The sequence below is a fragment of the Entelurus aequoreus genome, linkage group LG04 (assembly GCF_033978785.1).
Source record: "Entelurus aequoreus isolate RoL-2023_Sb linkage group LG04, RoL_Eaeq_v1.1, whole genome shotgun sequence".
NCBI classification, from domain to species: Eukaryota; Metazoa; Chordata; class Actinopteri; order Syngnathiformes; family Syngnathidae; genus Entelurus; species Entelurus aequoreus.
Window position 1 is genome coordinate 4709156 of NC_084734.1, and position 17500 is coordinate 4726655.

The following is a 17500-nucleotide window of genomic DNA, read 5'->3' on the forward strand; positions in this document are numbered from 1 at the left end:
GAGTGCAGCTGGCCACTTCCTGTCCACGTACAGGTGTCAAACTCAAGATCTGGCCCGCGATATCATTTTATCTGGCCCGCAAACACCTGGAAATGATACTGTGGAGGGGGGGCGTGGCCCGCGGGTCCTGCCGGGGAACGGGGATGTGTCAGGACCGGCCTCGAAGGACAGCGACAGGTGCGCAGATGGCCCAGGAGGGGCCTTGTTATCGAATCACCTGCCGCCTTCATTAGCAGCAGCCGTGATGAGACGAGTAGTTGGAGTTGCTGCCGAGAGACACGGACGCAGAAAAGCAAAAGACTTTGCACCGTTGAAGGAAAATAAAACACTTTTATATCCCGAATTCCTGGCAGTCTGTGGTGGTCTGAAGAACCCACTCGAGGGCAACCTCTACAGATACGTGTCAGTAAAGTACTTCATATTTTCCTCACTAAATTTTAATGGATTTTTTTTTTTCATTTTGACAGAAAAAATATGTGTACCGCTTGAGATTGCCGCAGAACGGGGTGTGTCAGGACTGGCCTCGAAGGACAGCGACAGGTGCGCAGATGGCCCAGGAGGGGCCTTGTTATCGAATCACCTGCCGCCTTCATTAGCAGCAGTCGTGATGAGACGAGTAGTTGGAGTTGCTGCCGAGAGACGCGGACGCAGAAAAGCAAAAGACTTTGCACCGTTGAAGGAAAATAAAACACTTTTATATCCTGAATTCCTGGCAGTCTGTGGTGGTCTGAAGAACCCACACGAGGGCAACCTCTACAGATACGTGTCAGTAAAGTACTTCATATTTTCCTCACTAAATTGAATGGATTTTTTTTTTTCATTTTGACAGAAAAAATATGTGTACCGCTTGAAATTGCCGCAGAACGGGGTGTGTCAGGACCGGCCTCGAAGGACAGCGACAGGTGCGCAGATGGCCCAGGAGGGGCCTTGTTATCGAATCACCTGCCGCCTTCATTAGCAGCAGCCGTGATGAGACGAGTAGTTGGAGTTGCTGCCGAGAGACACGGACGCAGAAAAGCAAAAGACTTTGCACCGTTGAAGGAAGATAAAACACTTTTATATCCTGAATTCCTGGCAGTCTGTGGTGGTCTGAAGAACCCACTCGAGGGCAACCTCTACAGATACGTGTCAGTAAAGTACTTCATATTTTCCTGACTAAATTTAATGGATTTTTTTTTTTCATTTTGACAGAAAAAATATGTGTACCGCTTGAAATTGCCGCAGAACGGGGTGTGTCAGGACCGGCCTCGAAGGACAGCGACAGGTGCGCAGATGGCCCAGGAGGGGCCTTGTTATCGAATCACCTGCCGCCTTCATTAGCAGCAGCCGTGATGAGACGAGTAGTTGGAGTTGCTGCCGAGAGACACGGACGCAGAAAAGCAAAAGACTTTGCACCGTTGAAGGAAGATAAAACACTTTTATATCCTGAATTCCTGGCAGTCTGTGGTGGTCTGAAGAACCCACTCGAGGGCAACCTCTACAGATACGTGTCAGTAAAGTACTTCATATTTTCCTGACTAAATTTAATGGATTTTTTTTTTTCATTTTGACAGAAAAAATATGTGTACCGCTTGAAATTGCCGCAGAACGGGGTGTGTCAGGACCGGCCTCGAAGGACAGCGACAGGTGCGCAGATGGCCCAGGAGGGGCCTTGTTATCGAATCACCAGTCGCCTTCATTAGCAGCAGCCGTGATGAGACGAGTAGTTGGAGTTGCTGCCGAGAGACGCGGACGCAGAAAAGCAAAAGACTTTGCACCGTTGAAGGAAAATAAAACACTTTTATATCCTGAATTCCTGGCAGTCTGTGGTGGTCTGAAGAACCCACTCGAGGGCAACCTCTACAGATACGTGTCAGTAAAGTACTTCATATTTTCCTCACTAAATGTAATGTTGTTTTTTTTTTCATTTTGACAGAAAAAATATGTGTACCGCTTGAAATTGCATACCTTTTAAACTTTAATAGCACACACTAGGGTTGTAACGGTACCAATATGTTGGTCAATTATTTTGGCACTTTTCTAAATAAAGGGGACCGCAAAAAATGGCATTATTGGGTTCATTTGAACAAAAAAATCTTAGAGTACATGAAGCATAAGTTTATTATTGTAATTTAGTCCTTCAATAAAATAGCGAAAACACTAGACAACTTGTCTTTTAGTAGTAAGTAAACAAACAAAGACTCCTAATTAGTCTATGCAGTAACATATTGTGTCATTTATACACCTATTATTTTGTACACATTATAAAGGACAAGCTGTAAAAATTAATTATTAATCCACTTGTTCATTTACTGTTAATATCTGCTTATTTTCTGTTTCAACATGTTCTATCTACACTTCTGTTAAAATGTAACAATCACTTATTCTTCTCTTCTTTGATACTTGACATTAGTTTTGGATGATACCACACATGTAGGTATCAATCCGATACCAAGTAGTTACAGGCTCATACATTGGTCATAATTTAAGTTCTCATGTGTCCAGGGACATATTTACTGACTTTATAAACATAATATACATTTTAAAAAAGTAAAAAAGATGTTGTGATGCTAAAACATATCGATGTAATCATAGTAGTATCGACTAGATATGCTCTTGTACTTGATATCATTACAGTGGATTGACCGGTTCTTTGTGTAAAATATGCTGCATCTGCAAGAGTGCAACCAGGCAGCAGGTGTTTTCCTACTGCTATACCTGCTACTGCGCTTCCCTGCTAGAATAATTATGTGTAAGTTATCACACAACTCTTATGCTTAAGGGCCGTTGCTATAGTTATTATCAATTGTGCTGAAGTTGTACTTTTCTATCCGTGCAAAGGCACACATTTTGCGAGTTGTCTCGCATCAGCAGCCTGTTTCCAGACCCTGCCTGCTGACAGCCAAGGACGGACATCGAGTACCTCAACGCAGATAAAACAGAGACACGGCGAAATCACGAGTGTCAGCTCATTTGCATTCTGAATAATCATGTATTGTGTCTACTGGGGCTGCTTGCATTACCCCTCCCTTCAGAAGCAGCCTCAGTGATGCTAACTAGGGACCTCCCGAATAAATAGAGGAGCACGTGGGACTGTACCTTAGAGCGTAGGGTGAAACTGTAACTGAGTGTGCTGGGTGTTTGAACCTGACAATGTGCATAAACAAACAATAATCCCTTCAAGATCAGCGAGGCCCACTCGCATTTTTTCAGTGTTGTGATCCATGACTTCCAAGTCCAACACATTTTGTCACGAAAGCTGAGGTGGGAGTGAGGACTCTCCCACTTTCTGAGTCGAAAATCTGACCTCAGGGGTTTTCCAGTTGAAATTTCCGAATAGGAACTCGGAAATTCCGCCCTAGTGTGTGAATGTGAGTGTGAATGTTGTCAGTCTATCTGTGTTGACCCTGCGATGAGGTGGCGACTTGTCCAGGGTGTACCCCGCCTTCCGCCTGAATGCAGCTGAGATAGGCTCCAACACCCCCCCGCAAACCTAAAAGGGACAAGCGGTAGAAAATGGATGGGTGCGTCGACTGGGGCTGCTTGCATTACCCCTCCTTTCAGAAGCAGCCTCAGTGATGTTAGCTAGGGACCTCCCGAATAAATAGAGGAGCACGTGGGACTGTACCTTAGAGCGTAGGGTGAAACTGTAACTGAGTGTGCAGCCCAATACGTTTCTCCCCATGAGCAAAATTGAACTCTGTCTCTGCTTGATTCCTCGCTTCTTGTCTCGTTTAATAGATAGTTTGGTGTTTGAACCTGACAATGTGCATAAACAAACATTGCCCCCCTGAGTCTGCTGGGAAAGAAGCCTGGAAATCCCCCGGAAGGCAGGAGGTCACATTGCTCAGGGATGGAAGGCCGATGTGGAGGAGGAGGAGGAGGAGAAACGTGGGGAGCGGGAAGACCTTCTCGCCTTGGGCCTCCGGGGACAAATTACACCAGTGAGGATGTCGGAGTGTTTTAACACACTCGTGTGTGTGTGTGAGCGGGAGCTGATAAAGCCAAATGTTGGTGTGATGGAAACAAACAGCATTGACAGAGTGTGTTATTAAGTAATGCCCTCAGGCCCAGACGCCTATCAGAAAGTCTTGACAAGAGAGCGCTGAAGGAAATCAGATAATAGTCTTTCCTATCAACTTCCAGAAGAACATCACTCTTGGAATGACTTGCCGGTTGCTATGGCGATAGTCGTGCGGTCAGTTAAAAGCACTTTTTTTTTTATGCAGAATTATCAAACCTTTGTTTGTTTTTATAAGGTTGAATGAAATATGAGTTGACTGGTAAAGCGTAAAAGAAGGAAAAAGGGTACATTTCCTCAAATAGTCTTTATTTACTGGTGTTCTGGTGTTTATTTACGGCGGTACCTTGGTTTTTAATAGTGATCCGCAGGCTTGTGTAACGAGCCACATCGCGGCTTGTAAAGGTGAGAGGGCTTTATTTAATGTTCAAAATATACTATGCTGTAGCTATGAAAGTAGTCCATTCAAAAAGATTAACTTCTACTTTAATTAATTTACCACGACCAGCGAGCAACAAGGGATGACCACAAGTACAAAAACCCCCAAAAGCAGTGAAGTTGTTGTGTAAATGGTAAATAAAAACAGAATACAATGATTTGCAAATCCTTTTCAACTTATATTCAATTGAATAGACGGCAAAGACAAGATATTTAACATTTGAACTTCTTAAACTTTGTTATTATTTGCAAATATTAGCTCATTTGGAATTTGATGCCTTGCAGCATGTTTCAAAAAAGCTGGCACAAGTGGCAAAAAAAGAGTGATAAAGTTGAGGAATGCTCATCAAAAGACTTATTTGGAACATCCCACAGGTGTGCAGGCTAATTGGGAACAGGTGGGTGCCATGATTGGGTATAAAAGTAGATTCCAAGAAATGCTCAGTCATTCACAAACAAGGATGGGGCGAGGGTCACCACTTTGTCAACAAATGCCTGAGCAAATTGTCCAACAGTTTAAGAACAACATTTCTCAAGCAGCTATTGCAAGGAATTTAGGGATTTCACCATCTACGCTCTGTAATATCATCAAAGGGTTCAGAAAAATCTGGAGAAATCACTGCCCGAAAACCAACATTGAATGCCCGTGACCTTGGACCCATCAGGCAGTACTGCATCAAAAAGCGACATCAGTGCGTAAAGGATATCACCACATGGGCTCAGGAACACTTCAGAAACCCACTGTCAGTAACTACAGTTGGTCGCTACATCTGTAAGTGCAAGTTAAAACTCTACTATGCAAAGCCAAAGCCATTTATCAACAACACCCAGAAACGCCGCCGGCTTCGCTGGGCCCCGAGCTCATCTAAGATGGACTGATGCAAAGTGTAAAAGTGTTCTGTGGTCTGACGAGTCCACATTTCAAATTAGTTTTTGGAAACTGTGGATGTCGTGTCCTCCGGACCAAAGAGGAAGAGAACCATCCGGACTGTTCTAGGCGCAAAGTGTAAAAGGCAGCATGTGTGATGGTATGGGGGTGTATTAGTGCCCAAAGCATGGGTAACTTACTCCCCTGTGAAGGCACCATTAATGCTGAAAGGTACAGACAGGTTTTGGAACAACATATGCTGCCATCTAAGCGCCGTCTTTTTCATGGACGCCCCTGCTTATTTCAGCAAGACAATGCCAAGCCACGTGTTACATCAACGTGGCTTCATAGTAAAAGAGTGCGGGTACTAGACTGGCCTGCCTGTAGTCCAGACCTGTCTCCCATTGAAAATGTGTGGCACATTATGAAGCCTAAAATACGACAGCGGAGACCCCCGGACTGTTAAACGACTGAAGCTCTACATAAAACAAGAATGGGAAAGAATTCCACTTTCAAAGCTTCAACAATTAGTTTCCTCAGTTCCCAATTGTTTATTGAGTGTTGTTAAAAGGAAAGGCCATGTAACACAGTGGTGAACATGCCCTTTCCCAACTACTTTGGCACGTGTTGCAGCCATGAAATTCTAAGTTAATGATTATTTGCAAAAAAAAAAATACGTTTATGAGTTTGAACATCAAATATGTTGTCTTTGTAGTGCATTCAATTGAATATGGCTTGAAAATGATTTGCAAATCATTGTATTCCGTTTATATTTACATCTAACACCATTTCCCAACTCATATGGAAACGGGGTTTGTATGTTTATAAGGACGTATTTCACTAGTTATATAAAGATGTGCATTTACTATAAATAATCTCAAATTAACAAGAAACAAAAAGACTGCGATTTAGTTTTGTCCAATATGTTCAAGAGTCATGTGTTTACGTTCCAGATCATGTCCAACGTTATGAAAAGGTAAACAAAACATATTGATCGCTCCGAGCGGGAAGAAAGGCGTTCGATATCTCCTACCAAAGTGAAGACAGTTCAAAACTGCAATGCCTTTTCGCCTTTAATTAAAAAAGTAAACAAAAATAAATAAATGAGCAAAAACAATGAAAAAACAAATGGTCCTTGGGCATGATATCTTTAGGGAAAAGGTTTGGTTACAAAAAAACGTAAATAGTTAAGTTGCTGTGAGAAATACGGTCGTAAATGTGTCACGACGAAGCCGTTGGAAGCCACACTAAATGAGCAATTATCTCTATGGGATCTTGAATGGACACGGCTGCCATGCTGATAAAGTGAAGGACTAGTTGAATTAAAGTACAATTGTGTGCAATTTTGGCATTTTAGGGTCGAGGCCACTAAAGGTCAACCTTTTGAGGGCACAAAGAAGTGAAGTGAAGTGAATTATATTTATATAGCGCTTTTCTCTAGTGACTCAAAGCGCTTTACATAGTGAAAGCCAATATCTAAGTTACATTTAAAGCAGTGTGGGTGGCACTGGGAGCAGGTGGGTAAAGTGTCTTGCCCAAGGACACAACGGCAGTGACTAGGTTGGCGGAAGCGGGGATCGAACCCGGAACCCTCAAGTTGCTGGCACGGCCACTCTACCAACCGAGCTATACCGCCCCACAGACCGAACGTCAGGGCAGGAAGGCCATCAAATGAAACAATGGTTTTAGCTCCATGGTCATAATTAATGGAGCTTAAAGGTTAACATTTTTAATATGCTTTACTTTCAATGAAATAAATGAAGCTGTTCGTTTCACAGAATTGTTTATTTCTTAATAAACGACCTCAATATAATGATATATAATCCGAATAAATACCGTCTGATTTTTCATGCTTGTTGAAAAACAGTAAATGAACACACCAGCTCAAGTAAAGTGCTCTGCCTTCTACTTTTGGCACTGCCTGCAACATGTTTCAAAAAAAGCTGGCACGAGTGGCAAAAAAGACTGAGAAAGTTGAGGAATGCTCATCAAACACTTATTTGGAACATCCCACAGGTGAACAGGCTAATTGGGAACAGGTGGGTGCCATGATTGGGTATAAAAGTAGATTCCATGAAATGCTCAGTCATTCACAAACAAGGACGGGGCGAGGGTCACCACTTTGTCAACAAATGCGTGAGAAAATTGTCCAACAGTTTAAGAACAACATTTCTCAGGCAGCTATTGCAAGGAATTTAGGGATTTCACCATTTACGGTCTGTAATATCATCAAAAGGTTCAGAGAATCTGGAGAAATCACGTAAGCGTCAGGGCTGAAAACCAACATAAATGCCTGTGACCTTCTGGATTCACTCTCTCAGGCGGCTCTGCATCAAAAACTGACATCAGTGTGTAAAGGATATCACCACGTGGCCTCAGGAACACATCAGAAAACCACTGTCAGTAACTACAGTTGGTCGCTACATCTGTAAGTGCAAGTTAAAATTCTACTACGCAAAGCGAAAGCCATTTATTAACAACACACCATTATTCGGCAAAAAAAAGGGGTCTTACTTCAACAAACTTCTCCGAGGGACTTTGGCCAAATGAGTCGCGATTAAAATGACAGATACTGCACATTTATGCAATAATAAATTGCGAGAAAAAAAACATTCCTACACCATAAGATGTGGGTGTGGTATGGCGCCAAACTTTACTCCCATGGTTTTTGGCCATTTTTATGAGAAAAAAAGGCGTCTTACTTTAACAAACTTCTCAGAGGGACTTTGGCCAAATGAGTCGCAGTTAAAATGACCGATACTACTCATAGAGGTGATGATAAGTTGTGAACAAAATTTGCCTACGCCATAAGATGTGGGTGTGGTATGGCGCCAAACTTTCTCTCATGGTTTTTGGCCATTTTTCTGCAAAAAAAACGGGTCTTACTTTACGAACTTCTCCGAAGTACTTTGACTAAATCAATCGCGGTTAAAATTACAGATACTTCACATATATGCAATGATAAATTGCGGAAAAAAACATTCCTACACCATAAGATGTGGGTGTGGTATGGCGCCAAACTTTACTCCCATGGTCTTTGGCCATTATTCGGCAAAAAAAAGAGGTCTTACTTTAACAAACTTCTCAGAGGGACTTTGGCCAAATGAGTCACAGTTAAAATTACCGATACTACTCATAGAGGTGATGATAAGTTCTGAACAAAATTTGCCTACGCCATAAGATGTGGGTGCGGTATGGCACCAAACTTTTGTCCCATGGTTTTTGGCCATTTTTCTGCAAAAAAAACGGGTCTGACTTTAACGAACTTCTCCGAAGGACTTTGACTAAATCAATCGCGGTTAAAATTACAGATACTACACATATATGCAATGATAAATTGCGGAAAAAAAACATTCCTTCACCATAAGATGTGGGAGTGGTATGGCGCCAAACTTTACTCCCATGGTTTTTGGCCATTTTTATGAGAAAAAAAGGGGTTTTACTTTAACAAACTTCTCTGAGGGACTTTAGCTAAATGAGTCGCGGTTAAAATGATCGATACTACACATAGAGGTGATGATAAGTTGTGAACAAAATTTGCCTACGCCATAAGATGTGGGCGTGGCATGGCGCCAAACTTTGCTCCCATGGTTTTTGGCCATTTTTATGAGAAAAAAAGGGGTTTTACTTTAACGAACTTCTCTGAGGGACTTTAGCCAAATGAGTCGCAATTAAAATGACAAATACTACGAATAGAGATGATGATAAGTTGTGAACAAAATTTGCCTACGCCATAAGATGTGGGCGTGGCATGGCGCCAAACTTTGCTCCCATGGCTTTTGGCCATTTTTCGGCAAAAAAAAGGGGTCTTACTTTAACGAACTTCTCCGAGGGACTTTGGCCAAATGAGTCGTGGTTAAAATGATCGATACTACACATAGAGGTGATGATAAGTTGTGAAAAAAATTTGCCTACGCCATAAGATGTGGGCGTGGCATGGCGCCAAACTTTGCTCCCATGGCTTTTGGCAATTTTTCTGCAAAAAAAAGGGGTCTTACTTTAACAAACTTCTCCGAGGGACTTTGGCCAAATGAGTCGTGGTTAAAATTACACTTACTACACATATATGCAATGATAAATTGCGAAAAAAAAACATTCCTACACCATAAGATGTGGGCGTGGTATGGCGCCAAACTTTGCTCCCATGGTTTTTGGCCATTTTTTGGTGAAAAAAAGGGGTTTTACTCTAACGAACTTCTCCGAGGGACTTTGGCCAAATGAGTCGCAATCAAAATTACAAATACTACGAATAGGGATGATGATAAGTTGTGAACAATATTTGCCTACGCCATAAGATGTGGGTGTGGCATGGCGCCAAACTTTGCTACCATGGCTTTTGGCCATTTTTCGGCAAAAAAAAGTGGTCTTACTTTAACGAACTTCTCTGAGGGACTTTGGCCAAATGAGTCGTGGTTAAAATGACCGATACTACACATAGAGGTGATGATAAGTTGTGAACAAAATGTGCCTACACCATAAGATGTGGGCGTGGCATGGCGCCAAACTTTGCTCCCATGGCTTTTGGCCATTTTTCTGCAAAAAAAAGGGGTCTTACTTTAACGGACTTCTCCGAGGGACTTTGGCCAAATGAGTCGCGGTTAAAATTACAGATACTAACTGACCAACTGAAGCAGGGCGTCTGTTCGAGGACAGCCCATTTCTAAGCCTTTATTTCCCTCCCTATACTCTAAAAACCCTTAAAAATGTGGAACAATTTCGTCAGCGAATGAATAATACATAGATGAGTGGTATAAAACATCAGACAAGTATGATTAGTCGCTAAGCCTGCAAAGATTGTCTCAGTAGCGCACGTACCAGCCACCGCATCATTTGCTCATAAAACACATTGAACTTTACTCTGGCAGGAACACATTTGTCTTTTTAACAAGAAAAAACCAACAAGATGTGTTTGTTTTTGTATTTTCTAAAAACATTGTGCTATTTTGTATGGCAATTAATTTTTAGACGGAGACAGTGATGGGGTTACTTTTTTTTTTCAAGGTCTAAAAATATGACAACTTACTGTCAGGTTGACTTCCAATAAGCATTTTAGTCTCATTGCCTTTTTTAAAAATACAAAACCCAAAAGCAGTGAAGTTGTCACGTTGTGTAAAAGGTAAATAAAAACAGAATACAATGATTTGCAAATCCATCCATCCATCCATCCATCCATCCATTTTCTACCGCTTATTCCCTTCGGGGTCGCGGGGGGCGCTGGAGCCTATCTCAGCTACAATCGGGCGGAAGGCGGGGTACACCCTGGACAAGTCGCCACCTCATCGCAGGGCCAACACAGATAGACAGACAACATTCACACTCACATTCACACACTAGGGACCATTTAGTGTTGCCAATCAACCTATCCCCAGGTGCATGTCTTTGGAGGTGGGAGGAAGCCGGAGTACCCGGAGGGAACCCACGCAGTCACAGGGAGAACATGCAAACTCCACACAGAAAGATCCCGAGGCCGGGATTGAACTCACGACTACTCAGGACCTTCGTATTGTGAGGCAGACGCACTAACCCCTCTGCCACCGTGCTGGGTTAGACTGCAAAGAAAAGATACTTAAAGTTCGAACTGGAAAACTTTGTTATTTTTTGCAAATATTAGCTCATTTGGAATTGATGAAAGGTACATGCAGGTTTTGGAGCAACATATGCAACGTCTTTTTCATGGACGCCCCTGCTTATTTCAGCAAGACAATGCCAAGCCACATTCTGCATGTGTTACAACAGCGTGGCTTGGTAGTAAAAGAGTGCGGGTACTAGACTGGCCTGCCTGTAGTCCAGACTGTCACGTCGTGGTCACCTGTTAAGGTGCGGATCCTTTTCCCGAGATGCAGACGGACACTCCGGAGGCAAGGTGCAGGTAAGACAATGATTTATTGTCCATAAATCAGTCAGGAAACAAACAAACAAAACGAGCGTGCCACATCTGCGGTGCCCTCCAAGGTTTCTCATTGTCATCCCATTGGGTTGAGTTTTTTCTTGCCCTGATGTGGGATCTGAGCCCAGGATGTCTTTGAGGCTTGTGCAGCCCTTTGAGACACTCGTGATTTAGGGCTATATAAGTAAACATTGATTGATTGATGATTGATTGATCTCATTCCTGTCAAAGTCCTGTCAGGGCCATTTCAATAGGAACCATTTTACAGCATTTCATACTGTATGTATTTAATACAGGCAAACATCTGTTTATCTTTTGGGACTTCCTTAGAGTGATCATTAGATCATGATCCATTTAATACTATGTTGCTAATGACGAAGACAGTTTGGCAATTTGTATAATAATGATAGTTATTGCACAATGACTTAATATATGTATATTTTTGCCTGTAATATATTTTCTGTTTATGAAAAAAAGTATGTTGGAAGTATGTTGCGTCACATGTTTCCTCCTTTAATGTCACAATAAATCAGGGGTCACCAACGCGGTGCCCGCGGGCACCAGGTAGCCCGTAAGGACCAGATGAGTAGCCCGCTGGCCTGTTCTAAAAATAGCTCAAATAGCAGCACTTACCTGTGAGCTGCCTCTATTTTTTAAATTGTATTTATTTACTAGCAAGCTGGTCTCGCTTTGCCCGACATTTTTAATTGTAAGAGAGACAAAACTCAAATAGAATTTGAAAATCCAAGAAAATATTTTAAAGACTTGGTCTTCACTTGTTTAAATAAATGCATTAATTATTTTACTTTGCTTCTTATAACTTTCAGAAAGACACTTTTAGAGAAAAAATACAACCTTAAAAATGATTTTAGGATTTTTAAACATATATACCTTTTTACCTTTTAAATTCCTTCCTCTTATTTCCTGACAATTTAAATCAATGTTCAAGTAATTTTTTTATTTTATTGTAAAGAATAATAGATACATTTTAATTTAATTCTTAATTTTAGCTTCTGTTTTTTCAACGAAGAATATTTGTGAAATATTTCTTCAAAGTTATTATGATTAAAATTTAAAAAAAATATTCTGGCAAATCTAGAAAATCTGTAGAATCAAATTTGAATCTTATTTCAAAGTCTTTTGAATTTCTTTTAAAATTTTTGTACTGGAAAATCTAGAAGAAATAATGATTTGTCTTTGTTAGAAATATAGCTTGGTCCAATTTGTTATATATTCTAACAAAGTGTAGATTGGATTTTAACCTATTTAAGACATGTCATCAAAATTCTAAAATTAATCCTAATCAGGAAAAATTACTAATGATGTTCCATAAATTCTTTTAAAATTTTTTTCAAAAAGATTCAAATTAGCTAGTTTTTCTCTTCTTTTTTTCGGTTGAATTTTGAATTTTAAAGAGTCGAAATTGAAGATAAACTATGTTTCAAAATTTAATTGTCATTTTTTTTCGTGTTTTCTCCTCTTTTAAACCGTTCAATTAAGTGTGAATATCATTAATTATTAATAATAACATAGAGTTAAAGGTAAATTGAGCAAATTGGCTATTTTTGGCAATTTATTGAAGTGTGTATCAAACTGGTAGCCCTTCGCATTAATCACTACCCAAGAAGTAGCTCTTGCTTTCAAAAAGGTTGGTGACCCCTGCAATAAATCAACAGCGAAGCCAAATATCAACACGAGCGAGTAGTTCGCCGAGGCGCACCACTGCGAAAATAAAATTGCGCCGCTCGGGTGCCGCGGTTTAACGAGCCTCTTAATGAACATATCTGTGATATCTCCCGCCTCGACCGTCAGAAACATCTGTTTGCCCCGACGCCGTCAGAAACCAAGAGGAAGATTTTGCCGCCTCTCGCCAACAAAAAAGATGAAAGCACAGAAGGACGCGTTAAGTCGCACATGGCCGCTTTCTTCTGCGAGAGCAACATCAATTACAAGATTATCGCGTTGCTTTTTTTAACGAGCGGTTGGAATTGTGAAATGATGTAATAAATGTGTGCAGCTGAGGCTTTATGGATTCTAAACGACTCTCTTCCAGGAACAACCCGACACACAACATGTTGTTTACAAAAGTGAGTGCAGCCTTCCAGTTTGTATCACAGCACATCTCAGAAAGTACACTTGCAGACACTTAAGAGTAGTCAGTGTGCAGCATCCACTGAAAATGGCCCATTGAAAGATCCCGTCTTGCCTACAGCCAAGTGATGGTAATAGTGCCACGGTCTGTGTCCGAATGGTTATGTTTGGGTTTTCCTCTGTGCTCGTGTTATTTCCTGTCAGTGCTCTTATTTTGGTTCCATTTCCTGCATGTTTCCCTCACCTGTCCCTGATTGGCAGCCTGGTACACCTGGTTGTACACCTGGTGTCCTGGGCATGACGTTAAAGTGCATCCGGCAGTGGAGGCTCCTCTATGGGGTCTTGGAGCACTAGGAGGTTAACCCCTTTACCACTGTTACCCCCATGTGGCCCTTGGCAAAGGCCTAGTACCTGATTGCCCCCTAGCCAGGGATACGGTGAAGACCTCAACGGCGGAACAGGCGGAAGACGGTAGATTTAAGAACTACCACAACGGCTGCGATGGCGGAGGAAGGCTGCAGCAGAAAAGGGTCCCCAGTCGTCTTGGGACTCCATGCCACTGGACCCTGACCCGATTTCTGTCAAGGATGGTGTGGTGACTGTCTGTGCACCAGTCTCCCTCACGCACAGGCATCCTCCATAAAGGGCTACACCCCTACCAGGAGGATCCTCATACTCGTTCGAGTGACCGCCGATGATGACACCTGGTTGCAATTGCCAATCAGGCTACTATTTATGCCTGCCTCACCCTCCAGTCAGGGCTTGATAATTGTATCCTGTTGCCTAGTTCCTGTAATCTGTTATCTTGTTTCCTATTTCCCCTGGATGTGCACTTACCAGTTGCACTATTTGTTTTTTTGACATTAAAGTCATGTTTTCCTGCGCTACGCCTGCCATCTCTGCATCTTGAAGTTCAAGACCGACAGCAGTCCCTGACAGTCTGGGGGCGCAGGAGTGCTGTCGGCCATGGAGAGCCGCGGTTCATTGAGGGAAACATTACTGACCAACTGCATCTCTGTCTGGACTGGAGCCTGCAATGCCTCAGACTGGAAGTCTCTGCAGAGAGTGGTGAGGACGGCGGAAAAGATCATCAGGACTCCTCTTCCTCCTATTCAGGAGATCGCAAAAAGCCGCTGCCTGACCAGGGCTCAGACAGTCTGCAGAGACTCCTCCCACCCCCACCAAGGACTGTTTTCACTGCTGGACTCTAGAAAGAGGTTCGCAGCCTCCGTAGCAGAACCTCTAGGTTCTGTAACAGCTTCTTCCCTCAGGCCGTAAGACTCTTGAACGCATCATAATAATCTCCTCAATTCCCCCCAAAAATGGATTAACTTGCTGGAACATCAAGACAACATAACATACATCCATAAACGTGGATGCATATGCAATAGTGCAATATATTTAAGTCTAAGTCTAAGTCTATTATTTTTGTATTTATTTTTTCCTGGGTATGACACTAAACTGCATCCAGGTGGAGCAGGGTGGTCGTGCGTGGGATCAGGGGCACTCCAACCTGACACCTGACAGGTGACTGCGACCACCCACTCTGGGACTGGCAAGCGCGATCGGCAAGCCCTTGGGTTACTAGGGGCCGGATTTACTAAGATCCAAATGCAAGGCGCTAAACAGCGTGTGCAATCTATAAAATAGCGTGTACTAATAGTGGGCGTGTTGCGTGTGATCTATATCGGAGAGGGAAGACTCGCGGCAACTGGTGCCAACTGGACCTTCTTGGAATGGAAAAAGGCTGAAGATGGGCTGGTCCTTGGTCAAGACGTTGATAACCTAGTCCCAAAACCTAGAAAATAACGTCTCATGACATTTTCCGTGGCACTCCCTGATTGCCCAACCTTCTCGTAGTAGTCTGACATTATTAGGACCATCCCCTGTGGTTCTCAACTCAACCTTCTTCTTGGAAGAGAAAGATGCTGAAGATGGGCGGATCCATGGTCAAGACGTTGACCCTGAATCGCCATAACCTGGTCCCAAAACCTAGAAATGAATGTCTCATGACCCTTTCAGTGGGACTCCCGGAGCATTCTAGTCGTAGTAGTCTGACATTGTGAGGACCATCCCCTGTGGTTCTCCAACATGATGAGTCAGAACATACCAGGGCGAGTGCCTTGCTGAGAAAGCTAAAGGTGGACCTAAACCCCAAAGGAGCATCATAGGGGCATCCTCAAGCAGTGATGTTATCATGGAGGAATGGAAGAGGAGTACCAGAGCCCACTCCGCATAGAGAGTGCCCTAGAAAAGGTGGGGCAAACAAACCGCGACCAGTGGAAACCTATTCACGCGGTCAAAACACAAGAAGAAAACCAAAACTGAACCCTTTCACGTTGGGGGCGAGGAATGTGAGGACTACGTAGAGACAGAGAGACAACCGTAAGTTGGGAGCTGGACCGCTTCAACATTGACATCGTCGCCCTACCCCGGAACAAAACTTGTCGGACAGGGAAGACTCGCGGCAACTGGTGCCAACTGGACCTTCTTCTTGGAAGGGAAGATGCTGAAGATGGTCGGATCCATGGTCAAGACGTTGATAACCTGGTCCCAGAACCTAGAAATTAACGTCTCATGACCCTTTCCGTGGCACTCCCTGATTGCCCAACCTTCTCGTAGTAGTCTGACATTGTGAGGACCATCCCCTGTGGTTCTCCAACATGATGAGTCCGAACACACCTCGTAGAGTGGCCAAGACCTAAACCCCAAAGGAGCATCTGTGGGGCATCCTCCAGCAGTGACGTCATCCTGGAGGAATGGAAGAGGATTCCAGCAACAAGGAGTCCAGCTATGGTCCAAGTGGGTTAGGGTCGGACGTTACTCAAACTAAATATTCACACTTTGACCACACTAAGTTATATCCACGCTTTATTTCCTGTGATAATTTATTCAGTACCGTGGAACTATGTGAGTATAATTGTACTGTATGTGAGTATAACTGTACTCTATGTGAGTATAACTGTACTCTATGTGAGTATAATTGTACTCTATGTGAGTATAACTGTACTCTATGTGAGTATAACTGTACTCTATGTGAGTATAATTGTACTCTATGTGAGTATAATTGTACTCTATGTGAGTATAACTGTACTCTATGTGAGTATAACTGTACTCTATGTGAGTATAATTGTACTGTATGTGAGTATAACTGTACTCTATGTGAGTATAACTGTACTCTATGTGAGTATAATTGTACTCTATGTGAGTATAACTGTACTCTATGTGAGTATAACTGTACTCTATGTGAGTATAATTGTACTGTATGTGAGTATAACTGTACTCTATGTGAGTATAACTGTACTCTATGTGAGTATAATTGTACTGTATGTGAGTATAATTGTACTTTATGTGAGTATAACTGTACTCTCTGTGTGTATAATTGTACTGTATGTGAGTATAACTGTACTCTATGTGAGTAAAACTGTACTCTATGTGAGTATAACTGTATTGTGAGTATAATTGTACTGTATGTGAGTAAAATTGTACTCTATTTGAGTATAACTGTACTCTATGTGAGTACAATTGTACTGTATGTGAGTATAACTGTACTCTATGTGAGTATAATTGTACTGTATGTGAGTATAACTACTCTATGTGAGTATAACTGTACTCTATGTGGGTATAATTGTACTCTATGTGAGTATAATTGTACTCTATGTGAGTATAACTGCACTCTATGTGAGTATAATTGTACTGTATGTGAGTATAACTGTACTGTATGTGAGTATAATTGTACTCTGTGAGTATAACTGGACTCTATGTGAGTATAATTGTACTCTGTGAGTATAACTGCACTGTATGTGAGTATAATTGTACTCTCTGTGAGTATAACTGTACTCTATGTGAGTATAATTGTACTGTATGTGAGTATAATTGTACTGTATGTGAGTATAACTGTACTGTATGTGAGTATAACTGTACTCTGTGAGTATAACTGTACTCTATGTGAGTATAATTGTACTGTATGTGAGTATAACTGTACTCTATGTGAGTATAATTGTACTGTATGTGAGTATAATTGTACTGTATGTGAGTATAACTGTACTGTATGTGAGTATAATTGTACTGTATGTGAGTATAACTGTACTCTATGTGAGTATAATTGTACTCTGTGAGTATAACTGTACTGTATGTGAGTATAACTGTACTCTGTGAGTATAACTGTACTCTATGTGAGTATAATTGTACTCTATGTGAGTATAATTGTACTGTA

General features: G+C 42.0%; 1 protein-coding gene across 1 annotated transcript in view; it reads left to right on the forward strand.

Moving 5' to 3' along the window:
- Positions 1-16043: 16043 nt before the first annotated feature.
- dock2 (dedicator of cytokinesis 2) overlaps positions 16044-17500 on the forward strand; it is an 83668-nt gene continuing 82211 nt past the window's right edge. Inside the window, exons 1-2 of the mRNA XM_062043928.1 lie at positions 16044-16086; positions 16181-16194. Coding sequence (XP_061899912.1) covers positions 16044-16086; positions 16181-16194 — 57 coding nt within the window. The remainder of the gene's footprint in view (positions 16087-16180; positions 16195-17500) is intronic.